Below are 25,693 nucleotides of genomic sequence, written 5' to 3' on the forward strand. Positions count from 1 at the left end.
CTTTAAGAAATGCTGAGTCACCTAAGGAGTTTTAGGTATTCCCTTTATGCTTTTCTTATTCTTATTATATTAAGGAGCAAGTGTGTTTGGTCCTACTACTTTTGAATTAACTCTAATAGCATGCATCTCTCTTTTTAAACCAGGGGAAAGCAGGCCTTAGGCATAAAACTTCAGCAAACAATTGATTCTGGGACCCACAGAATTCAAGTGCTTTACCCAGGATCACCAAGCAAGTTAATGTTAATGCTTCCCCGGGTCTCTGTCCCTTAACTGCGTCAAAGGCAGACCCTAACATGCATTCTTATTCATCAGTCCTTTACTTATATTCTCATTTAATCTTCACATCAACCCTGTGAGAGTGATATTGTTATTTTCCTGAAGTCTAGTGCTTTCCTCCAAATATCATACTGTCTCACTGGGCATCTAAAAGTCAAACTCTGCTATTGCAATAGATGGAGAAGGAGAACAGGTAATGGGAGGTAAGGAAGAGATTTAAACAAAACAAAACAAAACAAAAGAAACCCCAACCTATTGGTGTATCAGAGAGACAGAACAACCATAGTGGTTAAGAAAATGACTCAGGCCATGAAGGTCTGGGTAACACTTCTAGCTCCTCTGTTTCCTAGCTATGCAACTTCAGTGAATTCATTTAACCTCTGTTTTCACATTCTAGAAAATGTACTTTAAATCTCCTTCATAGGGTGCTTGGTGAGGATTAAATAAGAAAGTATTTAAATGTCAGCTGTTAATAGGAACTCAGGAGGGGAGGGACTCCCGACTCCTGAGAGTGGTGCAGGTTGCATTAGTTGGCTAGGGCTGCTGTAACAAAGTGACCCAGACTCAGGGGCTTAAGCAACAAAAAGTAAGGCATTAGCAGGGTTGGTTTTATTTGAGGCCTCTCTCCTTAGCGGGTAGATGGCTGTCTTCTCTCTTCGCTCTGTTACTGTGTTCAGATTCCCTCTTGTAAGGACACTATCACATTGGCTTGGGCCCCACCCTAATGACATCATTTTAATTTAGTCACCTCTTTAAACGTTCTGTCTCCACATACAGTCAGTCACATTTGGAAGTGCTTGGGGTTAGGACTTCAACAGATGAGTTTGGTGGGGAGAACGATGCAATTCATGTTTAGAGAAGAATCTGACAAGAAATTTTAAAAAAGAAGTTGCTGGTAACCCCAGTCATTGGAAAGGTTCATTTTCTTCTAGTCTTTTGAAATGTGCGTAGTTGCATAAATTATATAGGACTTTATACATTCTGCTTACTTTGTTTCACTTCATAGCATAAGAACTTCCCTAGATAACTTAAAAACTTTACTATAAATACCATTTTGCATAGTTGGATAAATAATCCGTGGAGTAAGCGTTCCATAGATTATTTAATTGTTGCCCTTTATTAAGGTGATTTCACCTTTGCCATATATCATTCTTGGTCCTTTTAGTCCTCGGGAAAGCCAGATTTCTCAGAAGATGGGTCTCTAGAGCTGTGTGCAGGAGGCAAAGGGCAGGGTCACTCTGGGAGTCTCGTTACCTCCAGGACCCTCTGGAGTTGACTCAGGCCTAGATCGCTCTTCCCCATCCTACTGGCCAAGCATGTCAGAGTCCACCACTCTTCAATGGGGACCTCGTCAAGGGGACAGCCTGGTTTCTAAGTATCTTCTCTTTGTCACGGGCACATTCCAGCCTCCCCCACCAGATTCTGCCTCTGTGTGCGAGCTCTTGGCTTCTAGGGAGGTGGCGCTGGGCTCTGGGGAGCTGAAGGCAGCTCTGAATGCCTTTAAGCCTCCCTTCTTCCCCCTTCCATTCACTGACCCCTCTCTGCAAAGATGACCCGTGTCTTAACTTCATTCACCTAGGTTAGTTGTGCGTCTTCTTGAACCTCATGTCGATGTGGTCATACCTAGGTCCTCTCCTACATCTAGCCTCTGTTGTTCAGCAGTAGGTTTGTAAGATTCATCCACGTGGTCATCTGTCCTTGTGGTTGATTCATTTCATTATGTGAATATACCATGGTGTTTCTGTCCATTCCTCCCTGATGGACCTTTGGGCTGTTTCCAGTTTTTCACTATTAGAAACAGTGCTGCTGTGAACATTATAACACATGCCTTCGGGTGAGTGAGTGAGTGTGTGTGTGTGTGTGCGCGTGTGTGTTGGGTCCTTACTGCAAAGCAGAATTGCTAGGTCTTGGGGAATGTGTATATTTAGCTTTGGTAAATACTACCCAACAGTTTTCCAAAATGACTGTTCCATTTTACACTCCCACATCAGACTTCTGCTGTTTTTTCTTATTGAAGTAAAATATGCATAACATAAAGTTGACCATTTTAACCATTTTAAAGTAAATAATTCAGTGGTGTTAAAGCACATTGACAGTGTTGTGCAACCAGCATCACGGTCCATCTCCAAAACCTTTTCATCATACCAAACAAGCTCTGTACCCATTGGACAGTAACTCCACATTTGCCCCTCTCTTCAGCCCCTGGTAACCTCCAGTCTACTTGCTCTCTTAACTATCCTCAGTACCTCGTATATGTGAAATCCTACAGTATTTGTCCTTTTGTGACTGGCTTATTTCACGTATGATGTCCATATTGTAGCATTTGTCGGAATTGTATTACTTTTGGAATAGTGTTCTCTTGCATGGGTATACCACATTTTGTTTATCTGTTCATCTCCGAATGGACACTGGTTGTTTGCACCTTTCAACTACCAAAAAATGGTACTATGGAAATTAGTGTGCAGGTGTCTGTGTTCCTGCTTTCAGTAGTTTGGGCTGTACACCTGGGAGTAGAACTGCTGGATCATACCGTAGTGCTATGTTTACCTTCTGAGGAGCCACCAAGTTCTCACATGGCAGCCGCACCATTTCGCATGCCCAATGCCAGAGGATTCCAAATTCTTCCCATCTTGTCAGCACTTGTTATTCTCCACCCGCCCCCCCCACTTTTAAAAATGGTTTTTCTAGTGGGTGTGAAGTGGTATCACACTGTGGTTTTGATTTGCATTTCCCTAATAACTAATGATTCTGAGCATCTTTTCATGCTTATTGGCCATTTGTGTATCTTCTTTGGACAAATGTCTTTTAAGGTTCTTTGTTTTTTAATGTTGAGGTTTAGGAGTTTTTATATCTGGATATTTATCATTTAGAATTCTTTTTCTTTTTTAGGGGCGCCTGGGTGACTCATTTGGTTAAGTGTCCAACTCTTGGTTTTGGCTCAGGTCATGATCTCAGTAGGTTATGAGTTAAAGCCCTGCACTGGGCTCTGTGCTGGGCGTGGTGACTACAAAAAAAAAAAAAAAAAAGAATTCTTTTTAATATTACACTCACATACTGTTTGAATACTTTGTCATGTTCACATTGCTTTTGTAGTTAAAAAACTCATCTGTTGGGATGCCTGCCTGGCTCAGTTGGTAGAGCCTGCGACTCTCGGCCTTAGGGTGTGTTTGAGCCCCACATTGGGTGTAGAGATGACTTTTTAAAAGATTTTATTTTTAAGTAATCTGTATTCTTTCTTATTTGGAGGAAGGATTTTTTTTTTTTAAGTAATCTCTACATCCAACATGGGGCTCGAACCCACAACCCCAAGATCAGAAGTTTTATGCTCTACCAACTGAGCCAGCCCAGTGCCCCAAGGAAGGATTTTTTTAAAACAATCATCATCAGAGAGGAGGAAAGGAGTGGCAGCAGCAGAGGGAGAAAAATAAACCAATTCTCGTCATCTGAGACTAAAGGACAAGTTTTCAAAACACAGTTGGGGGGCCTTATGCCGACATTTCTGTGGCACAGCACTGTCTCCATGGGCCTTGTTGTGCTGCAGCCTAGTTTAATGATGCACACTAGTGTCTGGGCCAGCATCAGGGAACCAAGGGGTCAGAGCATGGTGCTGAAGGGCCCAGGTGTGCCCTAGGTGCCCTCTTTTCATGCTTGGCCACAAGGAAGGGTGGGTAAGAACACTCTCTAGCGAATACCTTGGAGTCAGGCTGATGTGGCTTCTGAATCTCAGTTTTCTTATCTTTGAAAAGAAGCTAATACCTACCTTGGTGGTTAAGGTAGTTGTAGGGATGAAATGGGCCTGGTCTCTGGCTTGGTGAATGGTAGTTATCACCTCAGGGTGCTTATTTAAAGGGTGGTCAAGCAGGGGGATTCCGAGGGAGCACAATAAACTGAAACAGCTAGAGGTTGTCCAGAATGATCTGTGTGGGTAACCAGGTAGCCGGATGCATATTACATGTAGGTAGACTCATAGTCTTCCGAAATGCTGAAAATCTGCCTCCAACTATGTCCTTGGGGTAACGCTGTGTCTCATGAGCCATCTGGGGCTGATGAGCTGAATGCCTATGATCTTGATTCTTTGGTGTCATGAGCAAAGAAAGGGGCTTGGCTTACAAACCACAAAGTGATCCTCCCTCTTGAGACCAAAGTTGGAAGCCCCATCTGCAATTCGTATTTATTTTATCACAATGGAGACCAAAGCCAGGTCTCCTTCCGGCTTGGAACAGTCCTTGATGCAGAGGACTGTTGTCAAGTGTTGCTTCCCCTGGGGTAGCTTCCAGAAGCCCCCTCCTTCCTCATATTCTCTTTCTTCCTTCCCCACAGTGATCTGCGTGGACTGCCCCAGGCAAGAGTCAACAGCCCTGCTTAGCACTGATGGTGATTTCACTGTGCCAAGTGATAGAACAGTCCAGGTAAAACACCCCGGGCAACCACAAGGCAGAAGAAAACTGCTCTCCATGCATGCCCAACTTGCTGCTGGCCAGGAGTTCGAGGTTTCCGTGGCCATTATGAACCATGTACCACCTGAGAAGAGGCAGTGCTGGCCTTCAGTTGCCCGCAGTTTGCAAACTCCCACTAGGGGCGCCAGAGAGTCAGGCCTGTGGGGCAAACTGCCCTGTGAGCATCCGCCCTGTGGCTTTCCCCTGGGATTCCCTTTCCCATCTCCCTTTCCTTCTTTCCCATATCATCTGGCTAAACCCCGACAGAAGGCGATTCCAGCACAGGGCTGCCAATCCCATGAGCCTCTGGGAAGACACACCTGAGGCACTTAGGCACTCTTTTAGTTTTTTGAAGGGCTAATATATCCACGTGGTTCAAAAATTTAAAAAATATTAAAAAGTTACACAATGAATAACCTTCCTTTGTTTCTCTGCATCTACCTAATGCCCTGTCCAAGACACAGATAACCACTGTTACCAGTTTTTTTCCTACCAAAATTTCTTTATATATTCTATATTTGTTTGTATTAAATACATTATGTTATATATTTTATATATGTATACAGATACACAAATAGACTCTTTTTCTTCTTTCATGCAAAAGCTAGTATACTATTCACATGTCTGCATCTTCTTTCTGCACTTAAAAAATAGGTCAATATACTGCCTGTCCCCTTCTCACAGATAACCCTGTCATTAGTTTCTTTTGTATCTCTCCCCCCATACTGTGTTTATATATGAGCCACTATGAATACCTGGTCTTATTTTCCTACCCTTTCACACAGAAGATGATACGTATTAACTTTGTTAAATTGTTAAATAAAATACTAAACAATATTATAGTTTAGTATACCTTGTTCTTTTTCACTTAACAGCATTTATCAAAGATCTTTCGTGCCAGGACTTTCTCATTTTTAGAGCAGTATAGCAGTTTGAGTAGATGGAAGTATTATAATGTGTATTTAATTGGTTCTCTATAAATGAACACTTGGGATTATTTTCAATTTGTCTTTTGCAGTAAACCCATTTAGTTCTCTCTCCTCACCCTTAATTTCTGTAAGTGAGAGGATGTTGGGTATCTTCCAGCTGTTCGCATGTCTTTAAGGGGTCTTCTCTCCTTGCAGGAAAGGAAAACATTGAAGATCTCCCCAGCCAACCGTGTCTTGCGAAGACGCAAGAGAGAATGGGTGGTTCCACCAATATCTGTCTCTGAGAATGGCAAGGGCCCCTTCCCCCAGAGGCTGAATCAGGTATGACTGCGTCTTCTCCGCAGAGTCATTGGTGGGTGCAGGGACCCTCATCCAAGGGCCTGCTGATGAGGTTTCTTGCTCCTGGAAGCCTCTGTAACGGAGCAGTTTCTGATAAAGGAGGGCCTCTCCACCCCTTCACACCTTTGTTGCTGTCCTAAGATAGTTGAGACTTAGCAGCTATTTTCTTTTGCTTCCAGCTCAAATCTAATAAGGACAGAGGCACCAAGATTTTCTACAGCATCACAGGGCCTGGAGCAGACAGTCCCCCTGAGGGCGTCTTCACCATAGAGAAGGAAACAGGCTGGTTGTTGTTGAATAAGCCACTGGACCGGGAGAAGATTGCGAAGTATGAGGCAAGTAGCCTGTAGCATCCCACAAGAAGCAGGCCCCCCCACCCCCTGCCGAAAAAAAAGAAGCAGGGCCCTGTGGGGAGGGTGGGGCTGGGCTGACCCCACACCTGTGCACCCACAGCTCTTTGGCCATGCTGTATCAGAGAATGGTGCCTCAGTGGAAGACCCCATGAACATCTCCATCATTGTCACAGACCAGAACGACCACAAGCCCAAGTTCACCCAGGAAGTTTTCAGAGGGAGTGTCTTGGAAGGGGTATTACCTGGTAAGAGGACTGGGGGGCGAGGCGGATAGCTGGGGAGGTTTGCTGGGCCCAGACCTAGCCTTGGGTCATCTTCTGTAACCATCTGGAAGTCAGACCAGACCCCCTAAAGGCTGCAAGAACCCTCCATACCTGATTTCCTCAGCTGTGCATCAGATCACCTGGGATCATCTTAAAAATACAAATTCTCCCACCCATCCCAAGATCCTTGAATAAGAATGATCCTAGGGGGGCACCTGGGTGGCTCAGCCGTTAAGCATCTGCCTTCAGCTCGGTTCTGGGATCTAGCCCTGCATCGGGCTCCCTGCTCTGCTGGGAGCCTGCTTCCTCTCCCTCTCCCTCTCCCCCTGCTTGTGTTCCCTCTCTCACTGGCTGTCTCTCTCTCTGTGTCAAATAAATAAATAAAATCTTAAAAAAAAAAAAAATGATCCTAGAGTACAGCCTGGAATCTGTATATTTAAAAATTTCCCAGAAGCCTCAGATGATCAGCCAGGTTTGGGAACCACTAGCTTTGGAACTACAAAGATCTAGATCTGAATCTTGATTTGCCTTTTTACCTGTGACCCTGGGCAAGTTCTTGACCTCTGAGCCTCAATCTTCACATCTGAAAATGGGAACAATGGAGGCACTTGGGTGGCTCTGTTGGTTGAGTGTCCAGCCCTTGATTTCGGCTCAAGTTGTGATCTCAGGGTCCTGGGATCAGGGCCCCACATCAGGCTCTGTGCCCAGCATGGAGTCTATTTGTCCCCCCCCCTGCTTTCTCTCTCTCAAATGAATAAATAAAATCTTAAAGAAAGAAAGAAAGAAAGAAAGAAAGAAAGAAAGAAAGAAAGAAAGAAAGAAAGAAAAAGAAAGAAAGAAGGAACAATGTTACCTATAAAGAATTGTGAAGATTAGATATAGCACATAATGACCTAAAGACACATGCTGGTGGGGAGGGGTTCTCTTCCTTCCTCTGAGTTGTGGAGAATTCAAGAAGTGTGAGTTGGTTAGGTTGCCAATATAGAAATCCCCCAAAGAACAATAGTACCTTCAATGAGATGGAACCTTACTTTCTCCTTATATTCAAGAAGCCTAGAGGTGGACAATCAAGGCTGGACTGGTGCTTTAAAGTGTGGGAGACCTAGGCCCCTTCTCTCTCATTGCTCTGCTATTTGGGCTTTATTTCCAAGGTTACCATGTAGTTGCTGCTAGAGCTCCAGCCATTACACCTGGACGGGGGGTGGGGGATGAGTGGTGGAGAATAAGCCCCATCCTCAGAAAAGCACTTCCCCCAAAGTTATATATCCCATTTGTCAGAATTTAGTCTTGAGGCCATAGTTAGCTGCAAGAAGGCATGGGAAATAGTTTTGTTCCAGGCAGGCCTGTGCTCAACTTAAAATGATTGAGAATTTTGTTTCTAAGAAAGAAGCGGAGAATGGAAATGGACCAACTAGCAGTCTGCCACAAAGTGGAAGATGGGTGCAAGTCGATGAGCAGGGTGGAGCCTCTTCAGAGTTCCAGAAGTGGGCAAGGCTGGAACTGGAGCTGGGAAGGAAGGATGTTCACTCATTCCTTCTCCCCTGTAGGCACTTCTGTGATGCAGGTGACAGCCACAGATGAGGACGATGCCATCAACACCTACAATGGAGTGGTTGCTTACTCTATCCATAGCCAAGAGCCGAAGGACCCGCATGACCTCATGTTCACTGTCCACCGGAGCACAGGCACCATCAGCGTCATCTCCAGTGGCCTGGACCGGGAGGTGAGTGGCTCCTAGGGAAGGTGCTGCCTAGGCTTGCTCAGGCTGGGGACTAAACGCTCGAGAGCAGAAGCCCCTGTCCATGCCCCCAAAGCCCAAGGCAGAGCTGTGAGAATCCAAGTCAGCTGGGACTGGCTGCTGCTGTGTTCCCGTGTTGATGTCCTACAGCTCTCTGGAGCCACTGGCATGGTGCCAAATGATCTCGTTAAGGCTGAGGAGGCAGCTATAAAATGCAGGCGCTTGATATTTTCTGTCGGTTTTCTCATTTCCTCTCAGAATGGCTCATTTAGCATGCACATTGCCCAGATTCGTCCCTTGTGTGCTACAAAGTAGAATTAGCTCCATGGATATTGGAGTTGCCTACTGTTTCCTAATTAATACCTTTGCCCAAATCCCCATTCAAAGCTCCCATTCTGCATCCGCCCAGGGTCAGGGGGCAATGCCCAGACTGCACCCCCGGTTGGCCCAGGAGAACAGTTTGGGTCTGTATTTCCCCTCCCCCTACACCCTTTGCCTCTGTTCTTTCCTGGGTGAGCAGTGGGGCAGGGATTCAAGAGAACACTGTGAGAGGGAGAGACATTCCCCTTCCCTCCACATATACTCAGGGCTCTGCCTCTGGGAGGGCTGTGAGGGGCCCCTCAGCCTGAACTCTCCTTTCCTCCCCAGAAAGTCCCCGAGTACACACTGACCATCCAGGCGACAGATATGGACGGGGATGGTTCTACCACCACAGCAGTGGCCGTAGTGGAAATCCTGGACGCCAATGACAATGCTCCTGTGTTTGACCCTCAGAAGGTAAGTGCCCTTTCGATACTTCTTCCCTCAGCAGATGATGAAGGACTCAGGTTTTCCTTTCTGATGAAACTCTGGAACTAGCTCACGTTGCTTCCCTTCCCGCCCCACCTCTTACTAGCTGTGTGCCCAGAGGCAAACTACCTAACCTCTTTGTGCCCCGTTTCCTAATCTGTGAAATGGAGGTAGTGATATTACCTGCTGCATTGCTCTGAGTTTTAGAAGGAATAATGTTTGTCCAGTTCCTAATGCAATCCCTGGTACCTAAGTGCTCCGTATGAAAATCCTTGTTGAGGGGCGCCTGGCTGGCTCAGTTGGTGGAGGATGTGACTCTTGATCTCAGGGTCATGAGTTCAAGCCCCTCGTTGGGGTTAGAGTTTATTGAAAGAAAGAAGGACAGACAGAAATAAAAATCCTCGTTGATAGGAAACTTAGAATTTGCCTCATACCTATACTTACCGTCCTTCACCCAGTAAATGCTGTCTACACCACCAGTGACAGAGGACTCAGTGCCACTCAAGATGACACCCATCCCCCTTCCATCTTTAGATAACTCTGGCTACTGAACGTTATTTAGGCTTGATTAAAAATTTGTTCTGAGCAGCTGAGTTCCCAGTGTTTGCCACCATTCCAGAACTTCCAAAATCGTTACTGATCCATGCTGCATAGCAATCAGGCCCTCGTCCTTCTTGCCACCCTTTTCATACCTTTCTGATCTCAGCTAGGTAGAAGGCCACACGTGGCAGGGTTCAGGGCACCCAGACCTAGTGAGATTACTGGAATATCTTGCCCCTGGGTGTAGGACAAGCAGGCCCACGATCCCTGTGGTCTGTTCCAGCAGCTGTGAGGATATTCTGCATCTGTGTATGTCCTGAAACCCTGGTGGGCGGGTTGGGTGGTCCCAGAAAGCGTGAGTTGCAGGGAGGATCCACGGCTGGCGAAGAGTAGAACAGTCTTAGGGTGGGCGGTTAATCTCTATGCTCTGACAATGCTGTGTTTCCCACACCGACAGTACGAGGCCCGCGTACCCGAGAACATGGTAGGCCATGAAGTGCAGAGGCTGACGGTGACTGATCTGGATGCCCCCAACTCACCGGCATGGCGCGCCACCTACCGCATCTTGGAAGGTGATGACGGGGACCATTTTACCATCACCACTCACCCTGAGAGCAACCAGGGCATCCTGACGACCAAAAAGGTGAGTCCGTTTGGGCTTTAGACAAGGGCCACCCCTGGGGCAGTCAGGTCTGCAGCCTCCAGGACAAGGCAGTATACCACCTGCCTGGGGAACACCTACTTTGGAACATTCACCAGGGAGTGCACCAGGCCCAAGGTTTCTGACACTTTCCTGTCCCTCTCGTGTTAGGGAATGGATTTGTTCAAAGTAAATCTTCCCGAGGGACTCAATTCATAATACAGGTGAGAGTCACGGGTCTGATGGAAGCAGATTAGTGAAGGCTTCCTCCCAGATCCTGATGTCCAGTGGCTGCCCCCAATTCATCTTTTCACACAGTGTCTCTGTTTTATTGGAATTCTTGCTAGTTTTGCATTGAATCCATAATACAGATCTACGTTTTTGCATAGTAAAATGTTTTAAGTTACTTAATAGTGAGAGATATGCTTACTTCTCAAAAAGTCTTTGAATAAAATTGATGCTTTAAGAAGATTGGCCTAATCTTTTATTTATCTATCTATCTATCCATCCATCCTTCTGGTTTGTTATAAAGAATGGCCTAGGGTGTCTGGGTGGCTCAGTCAGTAGGTGAAACGTCTGCCTTCAGCTCAGGTCATGATCCCAGGGTCTTGGGATCGAGCCCTGCATTGGGCTCCAGCTCAACGGGGAACCCGCCGTTACCCCCGCTTGTGCGCTCATGCGCTCTCTCTCACTCTCTCTCTGCCAAAATAAATAAAATCTTAAAAAAAAAAAATGGCCTAGTTTGAGAAGTGGGGTTTTATATAATACTTTAACGACTATCTCCTTCTTGCAACAAAAACTTTATAATGCCCTTTTTATATTGTAAAATGAATTTCATTTATAATATAATTTATCTAACTTACAAAATTTCTAGAAAAGTAGAATGCCCTAACTAAAATGAAGGAGAATTTTACAGGGAAAGTTACTACTGATAATACGATTTTTTTTTTAAGATTTTATTTATTTATTTATTTGACAGAGAGAGAGACAGCCAGTGAGAGAGGGAACATAAGCAGGGGGAGTGGGAGAGGAAGAAGCAGACTCCCAGCGGAGCAGGGAGCCCAATGTGCGGCTTGATCCCAGAACCCTGGGATCACGCCCTGAGCCAAAGGCAGACGCTTAACGACTGAGCCACCTAGGTGCCCCGATAATACGATATTTCTATATGTAAGCTTTGCGGTGCATATGAGAAAACATAATGAAGTGGTCGGTTACTTGCGTCTCCTTGTGGAATCGTCCAAATGTAGTGGATACTTGATGTCACTCGGGGCTCATGCATACCAAAGGTTATACCGATGTCTTTATAAAAACAGCAAATACACAACTTTTATGGAAGGCCTGGACAAGTCAAATTACAAGCTCCCCTCAGAAGTTGCATTCCTGGAAAAGTCAGTATAAAAACACCACCAAACACTTAGTTTATATGTAAAACAAGTAACTATAAACAGATTTTTCACACCCATGAATACGTGAACATCCAAGGGGTTATTGGCAAGTCACATGACCTGTGGGAAAGTTCTTTGTGTCCCTGCTCCAGCCTATAAATGCCAACAGTATCCCCAATCATTACGACAATTAGGCCTCCACAAGTTTCTGGAACACGCTGTAGGGGGCCACCTCCACTGGGAACCAGCTGTAGGGCTTACTGGTCTAGGGATGTTCTAAAAGGCCCTACCAGCCACTCAGAAAGGGCAGGAGGATGGGGCAGTTGGGTGGCTCAGATGGTTAAGCATCCACCTCTTGATTTCAGCTCAGGTCATGATCTCTGGGTTGTGAGATCAAGCCCCATGTCGGGCTCGGCACTTAGCATGGAGCCTACCTGAGATTTCTCTCTCCCTCTCTCCCTTCACTCCCTCAAAAAAAAAGGCAAGAGGCTTTATGGAAAAGACAGCATTTCTTTTTTAAAGATTTATTTTAGAGAGAGTTGGGGGGGAGGGGCAGAGGGAAAGAGAGAAACTCAAACTGACTCAGCACCGAGCACAGAGCTCGAAGTGGGCCTCCACATGGGGTTCAATTTCCCAACCCTGAGATCACAACTGGAGCCGAAATCAAGAGTCAGATGCTTAACAGACTGCACCCCCTAGGCGTCCCGGGAAGGACGGCATTGTTGATGCTGGGAGCCTCCAGCCCCGCGCTGTGGGCCCTTTGTTTCTGACATCACAGCACTGCATCCTCAGACATTGGTGGCTCAGGTCCTCCTCCTTGTCTCTCAGGGCTTGGACTTCGAGGCCAAAAACCAGCACGTTCTGTACGTCGAAGTGACCAACGAGGCTCCCTTTGTGGTGAAGCTCCCAACCTCTACCGCCACTGTAGTGGTCCACGTGGACGATGTGAACGAGGCACCTGTGTTCGTCCCACCCTCTAAGGTCATCGAGGTCCAGGAGGGCATCTCTATCGGGGAGCCTGTCTGCACCTACTCTGCGCAGGATCCTGACAGGGGGAGTCAGAAGATCAGGTAACCAGGAGCTGGGCTCACATGCATCCAAAAGCACTGGTAGTGTTGGATGGGGATTCATTTGGTCAGCGTTTATGCTAATTACCATGAGGATTGCTGCATATCTTGAGCATCACCCCTACACGGGGCCTTCCCTTCCTACCCTCCCCAAGGCTGAGGACTCTGAGCAGAGATCCAGAGGACAGGTACAGCCACTCTCTTTCATGTGTCCCCGCTGGGCCGTCTGCCTGCTGCTCAGGCTCCCATTTAGGGGTGAGGTGCATTTTTCATGTGATCCTGCTTAGGAGCCCCAAGTCCCATGACACCATCTGCCAGTTGGAATGCATAGGCTTTGAATGACAACCAGAATTCTAAGTATTCTGGGTATGACTCTTCAACTTTTCTATTCCAGCTACCACATGCTGAGGGACCCAGCAGGGTGGCTAGCGATAGACCCAGACAGTGGGCAGGTCACTGCCACGGGGGTCTTAGACCGTGAGGATGAACGGTTTGTGATGAACAATGTCTACGAAGTCATGGTCTTGGCCACAGATGATGGTGAGAGCTTCCTCCCCACCCCTCCACTTGGTTACCTTTGGAGCCCATGGCATAGCACATCCCCTCCCCAGACAGAGTATGGTGTCAGGGAGGGTTCTCAGCAAACCAATCTGGACGGTCAAGGGAGACTTGCGGAGGAGCCTTTCAAAGACTGGGATTGGCTGGCTACGGTTTCCCTAAGACCCACGTGTTAGGAGTAAGATTTCTTTCAGCCCAAGTGTGTGGTTCACTGAGCCATGGATTGGCCTGTTGGTTTCCCCTTGTGATTGGATTAGAAGGGGCTGCCTGGAAAGTGCCATGATTGATTAGTGATGTCACACCATGACAGAGTTGGGGGATGTGATTTGATATCTCTGCTTGACACAGTGAAGCGAGGCCTGGAAGCTGGCGAGAAGTCACGGCAGGACTGTGAAGGGAGGCATCCCTAAAGCTCATCAGCAAACACTGCATCAGCCCTGAGGTGGCCAATAGGTTTCCCTTTGGGATAGATTGGTAGTGGCTGTAATTGCTATGATCAGTTAGGAAAATCTGCTGAGAATGATGGCATGATTGTCATGGATTTGCCATCACTGGTTTGATCTATGATGAGACTAGGGCAGGACATGGAGGGGCTTGAAAAGTTACAGCTGGGCAGTAAACAGGAACCTCCCTGAGGCTGACTGCATAGGTCAGAGAGCTTAACATTCACCCATCACCCAACTCAAGGACAGATGCTAAAAATGGCTCCTGTGTGTAATTATGAACAGGGAGCCCTCCCACCACTGGCACTGGGACTCTCCTGCTAACACTTATGGACATCAACGACCATGGCCCGGTCCCCGAGCCCCGTCAGATCACCATCTGCAACCAAAGCCCTGTGCCCCAAGTGCTGAACATCACGGACAAGGACCTGTCCCCCCACGCCTCCCCTTTCCAGGCCCAGCTCACACACGACTCGGATATCTACTGGTCAGCAGAGGTCAATGAGAAAGGTGAGTGAGTGGTGGTGGTAGGTGGGTGTGTGCCCCATACCAGGACCCTGTACACATTCCCACTGAGGTAAGAACATCAAGCAAATGTTACTTATTAACTTAGTGTAAGCCTTTAAGAATGTTCTAGCCCAACCACCTTCCTGTACAGTTGGAAAAACGAGGCAGGGAGAGAGAGGGTATGACTTTCTCAATCTCACATAATGAAAGAGCCAGGACTCCTACGGTGATAATAGCTCACATGCCCTGAGCACGCTTACTGTGTGTTACACAGCACTTCAGACACTTCATAGATTAGGTTACTCAGTCCTCATGGCAACCCACATATACATGTGTGTGCGCCCATTTTACACATGAGGAAACCAAGGCTTACAGAAGCTTAAATATCTTGGCAGAGGCATTACGGCTAGAAAATGATGCCACCAGAATTTTAATCCAGGCACTCTGATTTACCATTGGTGCATTTATTGAACCCTGATGATATGCAAGGTGACTTCTTTTTCTTTATTTACTATTTCTACCACCCTCTGTGGTCAGTATTTTTATCCCCATTTACAGATGACAATGAGGGACAGAGAGGTTAAGTAGCGTGCCCAAGGGCACAGAGTGCATGAGCATGGAGCAGAAGTTGAAGCTACAGTCCCCATCCCCCACGCACCTGCTCCCGTCCACCTCCCTGTCCTTTACCGTTCCCGTCCCCGCAGAGCTTCTCAGTCTTTCACAGCTTTTCACTTGTCACTGGCCTGGGAAGGGGTCTAACTGGCATCAAGTGAGTGAGGACCCGGGGTGTGTGAGAAAGATCCAGCCCCAAGAGCCAGTAAGGTCCCTGGAGAGACACTGTTCACTTCGGTTTAAAATGTCTTCCCCTTTCTCTTGGGGCTAAGGTTCCCCAGGAGGGAAACAGGGAAGCAATACACGCAGGTTCTGCCCCAAAGGAACCAAGTGCCCACTACCTATTGCTGCTGAGCCCAGCCCAGAAAGGGCTCAGGAGACCTGCTCCAGATATGCACATTTTCTCAATTTTATGATTCTTGTGATTTGGGTATGTATGTCTGGCACCTTTCCTTTGAAGAACCCAGGTTGGTCTCCTGTCACCCCCTTGTGGCCTAGAAGCCATTTTTCCCCCTCCCTGATGTTACCATTTATAGAGCATGGACTCTGGAACCAGAATGCTTGGTTCAAGACCCAGTTCCTCCATTTACTAGCTTTGTGATTATGGACAAGTTACTGAACCTCACTGTTCCTCGGTTATCCGTATCTGCAGAATGGTGCCAATAATTGTACCTACATGCATCCAGTTACTGTGAAGGTGAAGTGGGTGATTCTATGAGAGGCCTCTTGTCTGGTACATCAGTGCTCAGCAGATGTGAGCGACCACCTTCGCCAGCAGTCTTCCCAGGCAGCAATCACAGGTCTGGCTCTGTCAGGTGTGAGCATTACGGCCAAGGCCCAATGGCACCATCACCTGGTGATAGTATTGATACCTGGTTCTTGGCTTTTTTTTTTTTTTTTTTTTTTTAAGATTTTATTTATTTATTTGAGAGAGAGAACAAATGGCGGGGTGTGGGGAGGGCAGAGGGAGAGCAGCAAGCAGACTCCCTGCTGAGCAGGGGAGCCCAGTGTGGGGCTCGATCCCGGGATCATGACCTGAGCCAAAGTCAGATGTGTAACCGACTGAGCCACCTAGGTGCCCTTGGTTCTTGGTTTTAATTTAGTTTTTCTAATCATGTCCTTGTTGTCAGGGGAGTTAATCCAAACCCTACCCCTGTGTGACCTTGGTCTGGTTACTTAGCCTCCCTAAGCTTCAATTTCTGCATTTGTAAAATGAGGCTAATAGTACCTCCTCTTAAAGTGGCAGTGAAGTTGAGAGGAGAGCCTCGCACCCAGTCAGTGGCCACTTAGTCACCAGCACCGCCATTGTCATCATCACCTGAGAAGTCCGCCCTCTGGCATGGGGACAGGATGGTGGTCGGGATGTTTCAGTGAAATACCCCACCTTGGCCTCGACGCGGTAGACCAGATACTCAGCATGCAGAGCTCCCTGTCTGCCTGCCATTGCCAGATGGGAACGGGGCGAAGTCTCTCTCTGGCTTTCTTACTAAGACAAGCCCAGGGAGTATGCAGAACCTTTGAACAAAAAGTGGCTTGAGGGGCCCCTGGGTGGCTCAGTTGTTAAGCGTCTGCCTTCAGCTCAGGGCCTGGTCCCAGGGTCCTGGGATCGAGCCCCATGTCAGGCTTCCTGCCCCGTTGGGAGCCTGCTTCTTCCTATCCCACCACCCCCACTTGTGTTCCCTCTCTCACTGGTTGTCTCTCTCTCTGTCATATAAATAAATAAAATATTTTTTTAAAAAATTAAAAAAAAAAGTGGTTTGAGGTCAGTGCTGAACGAGGCCAGCAAGCCTTAGGGTGGGTGAGCTAGAAACATGGGGTGGTTTTTGGTTGCCCTGATGACTGGGGGACACTGCTGGCATTTAACAGTGAGGGTCTTTAATGCTTGGAAAAGTCCTGCATGATGAGAAGTCCTGCTACCTTGGCTAATAGCTCCTCCTTGAGAAATGAGTTTAAACTGAAGGCCTTTCTTCAGAGAAGCCCCTGACCCTCTATTTCTCACCCACAAACCATAACCATCTTCCCCACTCTAGGATCGCCACACACCCTGGGCCTTTGAAGGCCAGTTAGCACAGTGTCCACGACAGCCTCCCAGCCAGCACCCCCGAACCTGTGTTCGTCACTAATGCTGTGACAGCACAGGCTGGCAGCCTGTCTGATCTGCTTAACAACGTCACTCATATCACCAAGTCACGTGCATTTGGATTTATTAATAATCGATGCTCTCAGGGTGCCTGGATGGCGCAGTGGGTTGAGTGTCAGACCCTTGATTTTGGCTCAGGTCATGATCTCAGGGTCCTGAGATCTAGCCCTGTGTCGGGCTCTGCGGTCTGTATGGAGCCTGATTCTGATTCTCTCTGCCTCTCTGCTCTCCCCCTGCACCCTTGCACTCTATCTCTCAAATAAATAAATCCTTAAAAAAAAAAATTAATGCTTTTGCAGAAATATCAGTGTTTCAGATATTGAAATTCTGTCAGACACTTGAGGCACAAACATTATATTTACTCTTGCAAGGGCAAAATGCTGTAATAATAAATGGTAGTGAACTTTCATATAGGAAAACAGGTGGTCAATGTGAATATTAAAAGATAGGGTTAGTTATCTCAGGAAGAATGTATTTCATTGTGTTCTTCTTGAGGAGAACAGTGGGGCAGCTAATGGTGCTGAGAAATTATTGGCCCTGCATGACCACGACTTTTTAAAAACTTTGTTATTTTAAAAATACTGTGACTATCGATTTGACTTTTAAAAAATAAGATGATGGGGCACCTGGGTGGCTCAGTTAGTTAAGCGTCTGCTTTCAGCTCAGGTCACGATCGCTGGGTCCTGGGATCGAGTCCTGCATTAGGCTCCCTGCTCAGCGGGGAGCCTGCTTCTGCCTCTCACTCTGCACACTGCTCCCCCTACTTGTGCTCTCTCTCTCTCTCTCTCTATCCAAAAAATAAAATCTTTAAAGAAAAAGAAAATAAGATGATGAATTTATTTTGCCATCCCTATAATCCTTTCCACGATGGTGACTTTGGCTTTGGCCAAATACCAATTTTTGTAAACCCTTGGTGTAAGTGTGCTTTTGGGGTATTTCTCCCTGTGAGGCGGTCTCCTTAACCTCCAAAGTGATATACTCCATTCCGCTTGTGGCCTCTCTCGTGGTAAACGTTACTCTGTCTCTTCCAGGAGACACAGTGGCCTTGTCCCTGAAGAAGTTCCTGAAGCAAGACACCTACGACGTGCACCTTTCTCTGGCTGACCATGGCAACAAGGAACAGCTGACAGTGATCAAGGCCACCGTGTGTAACTGCCATGGCCACGTGAAGACCTGCCCCGATCCCTGGAAGGGGGGCTTCCTCCTCCCAATCCTGGGGGCTGTCCTGGCTCTGTTGTGTAAGTACCCGTGTTCTCTCCTGTCCAAGGATGGGGTCGTTCGAAGAGCCGGTTCTACCCGGAACTGCTGGGACTGAGGCATCCCCAGCGTTGCCCATCTGTTCCTGATACTCTTAACTCTAGGTGTGTCATTTGGGGGTAGATGTTTATGGAGCTTCTGGAATGTGCCAGGCTTTGGGGAGACAGTGGTGAACAGACAGACTCAGCCCTGCTGTTTTGTCATCTAGAGGCTAGAGCACTAGTTCTGAATGTGTGATCTCCAGACCAACAGCATCAGCAGTGCCAGGAGCTTGTTCAAAAGGCCAGTTCTTAGGGCTAAGATGCAGTAATCTGTGTGTTGGTTTTTTTGTTCGTTTATTTTGTTTTGTTTTGTCTTTTTTAAAGATTGTATTTGTTTATTTGACAGAGAGAGAGAGATAGCCAGCGAGAGAGGGAACACGGGCAGGGGGAGTGGGAGAGGAAGAAACAGTCTCCCAGTGGAGGAACCTGATGTGGGGCTCGATCCCAGGACTCTGGGATCACGCCCTGAGCCGAAGGCAGACGCTTAACTACTGAGCCACCCAGGCGCCCCAGTAATCTGTGTTTTAACAAGCCCTCCAGGGGTTCCGATGCATGCTAAAGTTTGAGAGTCCTTGGTCTAGGGGCAAACGTGTTTAGTTACAAACTAAGTTTAGTTTTACAAACTAAAAAACTAAGGTCTTTACTCTAAAGGTGGAACCTTTCACATTGGCTTTTTCCGCTCTCTGAATTGGTCCTTACACAGAAACACATTCAGTCAGATATGAATTCAATAAGGGCAGGCTTTAATCCACATCCTGCACACCCAGCACTGTTTCTGGTGCTGGGGTGAAGCACTTTATAGTAAAAAGAGACCACTTTCTGCCCTCATGGAAATTAAGTTCCAGTACAGAGAACAGACAATAATCTGGCAGAGAAATCAGTGTTGGTACGGAGAAAAAGCAAGCAGAGGGAGGAGGTCTGCTATCTCAAGTAGGATGGGTAAGAAAGGCTTTGCTGAGAAGGGATATTCTAGTAAAGAACCAAAAGAGGTGAGGAAGCAAATCATGCAGCTATTTCAGGAACAGCAAGTGCAAAGGCCCTGAGGCAGCACTGTGCTTGGTGTGTGGAAACAGAAGATGGCTAGAGTGGAAAAAGCAAAAGGGGAGAAAAGTAGGAGATGGAGTCAGAGGTGATGGCTGTGGCGGAGCATCATGCTGGGCCTTGGAGGCTATTGCAAGGATCTGGATAAAATGTGAAGTCATCAGAGGGATTAGAGCAAAGCAGTGATGTGATTTGACTTGAGTTTTACAGGATTTTTACTAAACAGACTGTGCAGGGGTGAGGGTGGAGACAGGAGACCATTTAGGAACTATTGCCATAATCCAGGGGTGAGATGATGAGAGATGGTCCTATTTCAAGGCAGAATCAGTTCAGATTCATATACGGTATGAGGAAAAGAACCATCCATGTTTCTAAGACCCGAACAAGTAGAAACTGGAGTTTCCATTAACCAGTTTGGAAAAGATCACGGGAAGAGAATTGCCAGGCAGTCCAAATGGAGATATCCATGGGCTGATCTGTAAGCTTTGGTGCAGGTAAAAAGTCCAGGTCACCTTCTGCCTTTCCCCAGACTCAATGGGGAGGAAAAGAGGAGGGAAAGAATGCAGTATAGCCCACATAGGGTGTGCATCCTGAGAACCCATAGACTCCCCAAGAAGGCGGGGTCTGTTGTGTTGGGCCAGAGATTGACCTTGGTTCTGTTAACAGGCCAAAGAAGTGATAAAGGTAAATAGTGGCCATATCCTCTCACACTGAACAGCCACAGAGAGGGCTCTGGGGACCCTTCTTATTGGGATTAACTGGAGGTAGTCCTGGTATTAGGGAGAACAGCCAGGCATTAGCTGGCCAGGACCCCCATGTCCAAATAGCCTGCCAGCCCTTCCAACCATAGCACTAAAAGCCAGTCCTTCTCTTGAAATACCAAAATAGTATTTGCACCTACATTCAAATTACGACACCATATAGACTTGCACTGTCTTTTTGCTTTTAACTTAGTCTGTGGCTAATTTAGGGCTCACCTGGGGACTGAAAAAGAGTTTTGTTGAAAAGTAACATCTGCTGGGAGATTCCCTTGAGGACCAGTATCACTGATAAGGGAAGACTGACAAATGATACAGAATTATGGGGGGGAGGGGTGAGTCAGATTGCTGCGAGGAGGGGGTGATGTTAGGCTGAGTCCTGAAGGGTGAGAGCCATGCATGTGCGTGCAGAGTGTCCCAAGAAAGGAATGCCCAGGTGAAGGTCCTGGAGCTGAAAAGTGCTGCGTGTATTTGTGGCATTCCAAGGAGGCCAATGTGACTAAACCTATGAGGGGGTGTATATGTGTGGAGACAGGCAGGGGCCAACCCTGTACACTTTGATAAGAAGTTAGGGGTTTTCCTAGGTGCAAGGGAGCCATTGAAAGTATTTTAAGCCCTGGCTACCAAGGAGAGGGGTCTAAAATTAGGTAGGGCTCTGAGGGTTTGGGGGTATCAACCAGCTCTGTGGTTGGGGGGGGGGCAGATATTTACCTTCCCTGCCTCTTCTAGTCCTCCTGCTGGTGCTTCTCTTGTTGGTGAGGAAGAAGAGGAAGGTGAAGGAGCCCCTTCTGCTACCAGAAGATGACACCCGTGACAATGTTTTCTACTACGGTGAAGAGGGAGGTGGTGAGGAGGACCAGGTGAGGCATTGAGGGTCTGGGGTTTGGAAGATGAATGGCTCTAGGACCACTGGCAGGGATGGTTGGGTCAGTCAGCTTAACCACATTAGCTCCATTGACCAGACCCTGGCCTAGCGCATCACTCTTCATGTAGGACTGACCACCATTTCTCCTCTTCTGAGAGGGTGTCTGGTCCACAGCTGTGGTCCCTTTGACCCTATTCAAGGTGGCCTTGAGCCTATGCTTAATTTGGGAGGAGGGGCTGTGGAAACAAGGGCTTTCAGAAATGTCTGACAGAGATTGTCTTCTAAGTCCTACCCATGAACCAGAACACCCATGTGGCAGGGGAGTGGGCTGAAACATAAATGGTGGGGGGCTGCCTTCTCAATCCCATGTTCTTCTTCATGTCCTTGAAGGACTATGACATCACCCAGCTCCACCGGGGTCTGGAGGCCCGGCCTGAGGTGGTTCTCCGCAACGATGTGGCGCCAACCTTCATCCCCACACCCATGTACCGTCCACGTCCAGCCAACCCAGATGAGATCGGGAACTTCATCATTGAGGTGAGGCCTAGGGGTCCAGCCGAGGGCAGGCCTTTATTCAGGCACCGGCAGCATGGGAGAAAGAGCATGGGTTTGGAGTCTTGGCTCCGGGTTTAAATCTTGCCTCCCTCACCAACCAGCTGTGTGACCTCTGGCATATTTGAGTCATTTCTGGGCTTCTGTTTTCTCCTCCATGAAATCCTAAGTTGCAGAGTGGTTAACAATAGGTTAGGAATCATTTATTCAACAAATATAACAATTGTTAGAAAACTGTGCAGCCAGACTACCCGGGTGTGAATTTTTAAAGGTCCCAGATGATCCCAGTGTGGAGCAGAGTTGGCAACCCTCTGTTATAGGTTGCATTTTCTTTTTTTGTTTTTATTTGAGAGAGAGTGCACCAGCAGGGGTAGAGGCAGAGGGAGAAGCAGACTCCCCGCTGAGCACGAGCCCGAAGCAACCTATTCCCAGGATCCTGAGATCATGACCTGAGCCAAAGTCAGATGCTTAGCCGGCTGCGCCACCCGGGCGCCCGTGTTATAGGTTGCTTTAAGGATTGGATGAGCAAGCACCTGCAACCGTGGTTCCCAAATATTGGAATCTCCTGGGGGAACTTCAAAAACTCCTGATGTCTCTGACTCCTTGCAGAGATTGTGGTATAATTGATCTGGATGTGGCTTGGGCTTCAGATTTTTAAAAAAAAATTCCCAAGTAGGGGTGCCTGAGTGGCTCAGTAAGTCGCGTGGCTGCCTTTGGCTCAGGTCGTGATCTCGGGGTCCTGGGATCTAGCTCCTCATTGGGCTCCCTGCCCAGCGGGGAGTCTGCTTCTCCCTCTCCCTCTGCCCCTCCCTCCTATGCATGTGCTCTCTCTCTCTTTCTCTGTCTCTCAAATAAATAAATAAATAAATAAATAACATCTTTTTAAAAAAAGTTTCCAAGTAATTTAAGTCTAGGAACCACTGGCCTGGCATGTAGCATTTAGTAGGTAATGATAGTTATTGTTGATAATAGCTGAGTATCTCCAGTGTTTTTAACTCTGGTCACATGTTTGATTTATCTGAGGGATTTTGAAAAACAGCAATGCCTGGAATGCAGGGATTCATTTGTTTTTTAGGCTCCAATTTTTTTTTAAAGCTCCCCAAGCTTAAAATCAGATACACAGCCAGGGCTGTGAGAACCCCTGAACTAGGTACATAGGAGACACATGATAGGCGCCTATCACAGCCTGGTACCTAATTAGCAGTAAATGGAGGTTTTCTCTCTCTCTCTCTCTCTCTCTCTCTTTCCCTTAAGTAAGCTCTACACCCAACATGGGCCTTGAACACAGACCCTAAGATCAAGAGTCGCATGCTCTACTGACTGAGCTAGCCAGATGCCCCATAAGTGGAGGTTCTTAATATGAGTTAGGGAGGGAGGGAGGAAAGGTGGGAGGAGGAAGTGAGGGAGGAATAAAAAGATAGATTGATGGATCTCAGGGGGTGCGAGGAAGCAGCGGTGGGCAGAGGGCTTGGTAGGCAGTCAAAAGGCCTTACCCTGGCTTGAACTTTTCTCTTACTTCTCTTGCCTTCTAGAAGTAGCCTGGTGGACTCTGTTCTTTAGCTCATGCTAATGAGAGTGCTGTGCAAAAACAAAAGCATCTGGGGAAAGTTGCTCAGAGCAGATGGTTTGAGAAAATGCCTTGGAGCTAAATACCTGGAACTTTCCCCTCCAGTTAGATGAAGACCATTTCCAGAATGTCTCTGGACAGACATTTAGGTAGTTTGCAAATACGGTGTCATTCAATGCTCAAATCAAGTGCAGGGAGGGAATCCTCTTGTTATCCTCGTTTTACAAATGAGGAAATAATGTTCAACTATGTGCCAAGTACTATTCTAATAAGCACTTTTCATATATTCACGTGTATTAATTTATTCCTCTAAAACTATATGAAGTCTCCCATTTTATTTTTAAATATGCCCAGAGCACAGCACATACCCAGAGTAGTTTTTTTTTCTTTTTTTAAAGATTTTATTTATTTATTTGACAGACAGCACAAGCAGGGGGAGAGGGAGAGGGAGAAGCAGGCTCCCCGCTGATCAGGGAGCGTGATGTGGGGCTCGATCCTGGGACTTTGGGATCATGACCTGAGCCAAAGGCAAACGCCTAACCGACTGAGCCACACAGGCTCCCCAAGTCTCCCATTTTAGAGACAAGATAAAAACAGCACATAAAGGTTAAGGAGTTTGCCTGAGGTCACAAAACTAGGGAGTGAAGTCCGAGTTCTGACTCAAGCTGTCTGATTTCAGAGTCCCTGCCCTTGACCACTGGCTTGGTCCACTAAGCACTTGCCGTATGCTGGGCTCAGTGCTCGGTGTTTATATGCATTATTTCATTTCACCTTTCAAAACCTTACTGGAAGGAAGAGATGTCTTCACAGATGAGGAGATGCAATCTCAGCAGGGTGAACTCACTTGCCCAAGCTTTCGCAGCTGCTGAGTGACCGCTGCTCCTAACCACCTGCTCTTGTTGCCACAGAACCTAAAGGCGGCCAACACGGACCCCACGGCCCCACCTTACGACTCCCTGCTGGTGTTTGACTACGAGGGCAGCGGCTCTGACGCTGCCTCCCTGAGCTCCCTCACCTCCTCCGCCTCTGACCAGGACCAAGACTATGACTATCTGAACGAGTGGGGCAGCCGCTTCAAGAAGCTGGCAGATATGTATGGTGGTGGCCAGGACGACTAGGCCACCTGCCAGCAGGACCAGGGACTAAAGGTTGGGCCTCAGTGGCATCTCCAAGGAGCCTGAGTCCTCCCCTCAGCCAAGGACTTGGGAGCTTGTCAAGAAGTGGCCTTAGCAACTTGGAGGAGAGAGGCCCTCAAATCTGACATTAAGGGTTGTTTTCTAAGCCTTTCAGAGTAGAGGGACATGGGTGGTTTGATTTCACCTCTGGAAACCTCTCAGACTAGGCCAGGGTTGCCTCCGAGGCCAAATTTCTGGGAGTCTATCACCTGCCATAAAATGCCCGGACCAACTCTGACCACCGCCTACAACCCCCAGTGATGATGTTCTCTCTGGAATGGACCCTTCTCCTTAGAATGAGGCCCTTATTGCAACCTGAATTTTTTTTTTTTTTTAATACTGTCTTCAAAAAGTTAGAGGCAGGTCCTCAGTGGTCCCCTGGATTGCTCCAGAAGCCGAAGCCTGAGCTCCTTGACTCACGTGCCTCATGCACTTCTCTCTCCTCTCCAGGCAACAAGGCCTCCGATTGAATGAATTCCTGCGTTTTTATACTGAGTGCGACTGTGTTGTCCTTTATTTTTTATTTTCCCTATTGAGTGCTGTAGATAAAAGGTGATGACAATCCGTGTAAATGTACTACAACTTTTTTATTAAAGGAATTTTTCCCAGAGGTGCCTGGGGAGTGAGCTGCTGCTTCTTGTAGTTTTATTGCCCCGTGGGTCATGTACCACACCATTCACCCACTTCAGTGTCCAATTCTTTGGTTTTCAGAATTGTCAGAGTTGTGTAAGGGGAGTGGGCACTTGTTAACCCTGCTGGCTTCACCCAGCTTCCTCCCAATGGTAGAGGAAATTCAGGATTCATATACATGCCCAGGTGGGCCTGTTGAGGGTAAATCTACCCTCCTCTCTACAATTTTTTTTTTTTTAAGTAATCTCTACACCCAACATGGTGCTTGAACTCACAGCCCTGAGATTGACAGTCACGTGCTCTTCTGACTGAGCCAGCCAGGAGACCGTCTCTCTCCACATTCTGAGCTGCCCTTCTGTGTGGGAGAACCATTAACCCCCTTACTGCTGGGCTGAGCCCCACCAGAGCTACAGGCAATGTCTTTTTGGAACAATGGCTGCTCTTGGGTAATGTAGTATGGAAAGAGTTCCTCTTCTTTGTGGTGGGCTCTGTGTTGAAAGGCAGGGAGAGGCCAGATTCTGCTACTTCCTAACAAGCCAAATTTAACCTCTATTTGACTCACATTTTTCATGTATCAAATGGGGAGTTTTTATGGAGATTAAATGATGCCATATCTGGGCACATTGTTAGGGCTATTTGTGTTCACTGGTAACAGCTACTATTTATTTAATACTTTTTAGGGCCAAATAACTTCAATCATTTCCTTTTAAACAAATCCTCACAACCGCCCTCTAAGGGGATTTTCGTCCTTTAAAGAATGGCTTCATTGTATTTTTTTTTAAATGACACCTG

The 25,693-nt window shown here is 47.3% G+C and overlaps 1 protein-coding gene across 1 annotated transcript in view; it reads left to right on the forward strand.

The window, feature by feature from the left end:
* The window catches only part of CDH3 (cadherin 3), a 43,074-nt gene extending 18,177 nt beyond the window's left edge, over window positions 1-24,897 (forward strand). The window contains exons 3-16 of the mRNA XM_045814946.2: window positions 4,597-4,685; window positions 5,837-5,962; window positions 6,160-6,315; window positions 6,434-6,578; window positions 8,144-8,319; window positions 8,983-9,111; window positions 10,121-10,306; window positions 12,517-12,758; window positions 13,150-13,295; window positions 14,042-14,266; window positions 18,047-18,253; window positions 20,842-20,972; window positions 21,368-21,514; window positions 24,005-24,897. Coding sequence (XP_045670902.1) covers window positions 4,597-4,685; window positions 5,837-5,962; window positions 6,160-6,315; window positions 6,434-6,578; window positions 8,144-8,319; window positions 8,983-9,111; window positions 10,121-10,306; window positions 12,517-12,758; window positions 13,150-13,295; window positions 14,042-14,266; window positions 18,047-18,253; window positions 20,842-20,972; window positions 21,368-21,514; window positions 24,005-24,214 — 2,315 coding nt within the window. The 3' untranslated portion in view covers window positions 24,215-24,897. The remainder of the gene's footprint in view (window positions 1-4,596; window positions 4,686-5,836; window positions 5,963-6,159; window positions 6,316-6,433; window positions 6,579-8,143; window positions 8,320-8,982; window positions 9,112-10,120; window positions 10,307-12,516; window positions 12,759-13,149; window positions 13,296-14,041; window positions 14,267-18,046; window positions 18,254-20,841; window positions 20,973-21,367; window positions 21,515-24,004) is intronic.
* The last annotated feature ends 796 nt before the right edge of the window (window positions 24,898-25,693 follow it).

This window comes from Ursus americanus, chromosome 21, assembly GCF_024610735.1.
Source record: "Ursus americanus isolate L20-20 chromosome 21, mUrsAme1.1.p, whole genome shotgun sequence".
NCBI lineage: Eukaryota > Metazoa > Chordata > Mammalia > Carnivora > Ursidae > Ursus > Ursus americanus.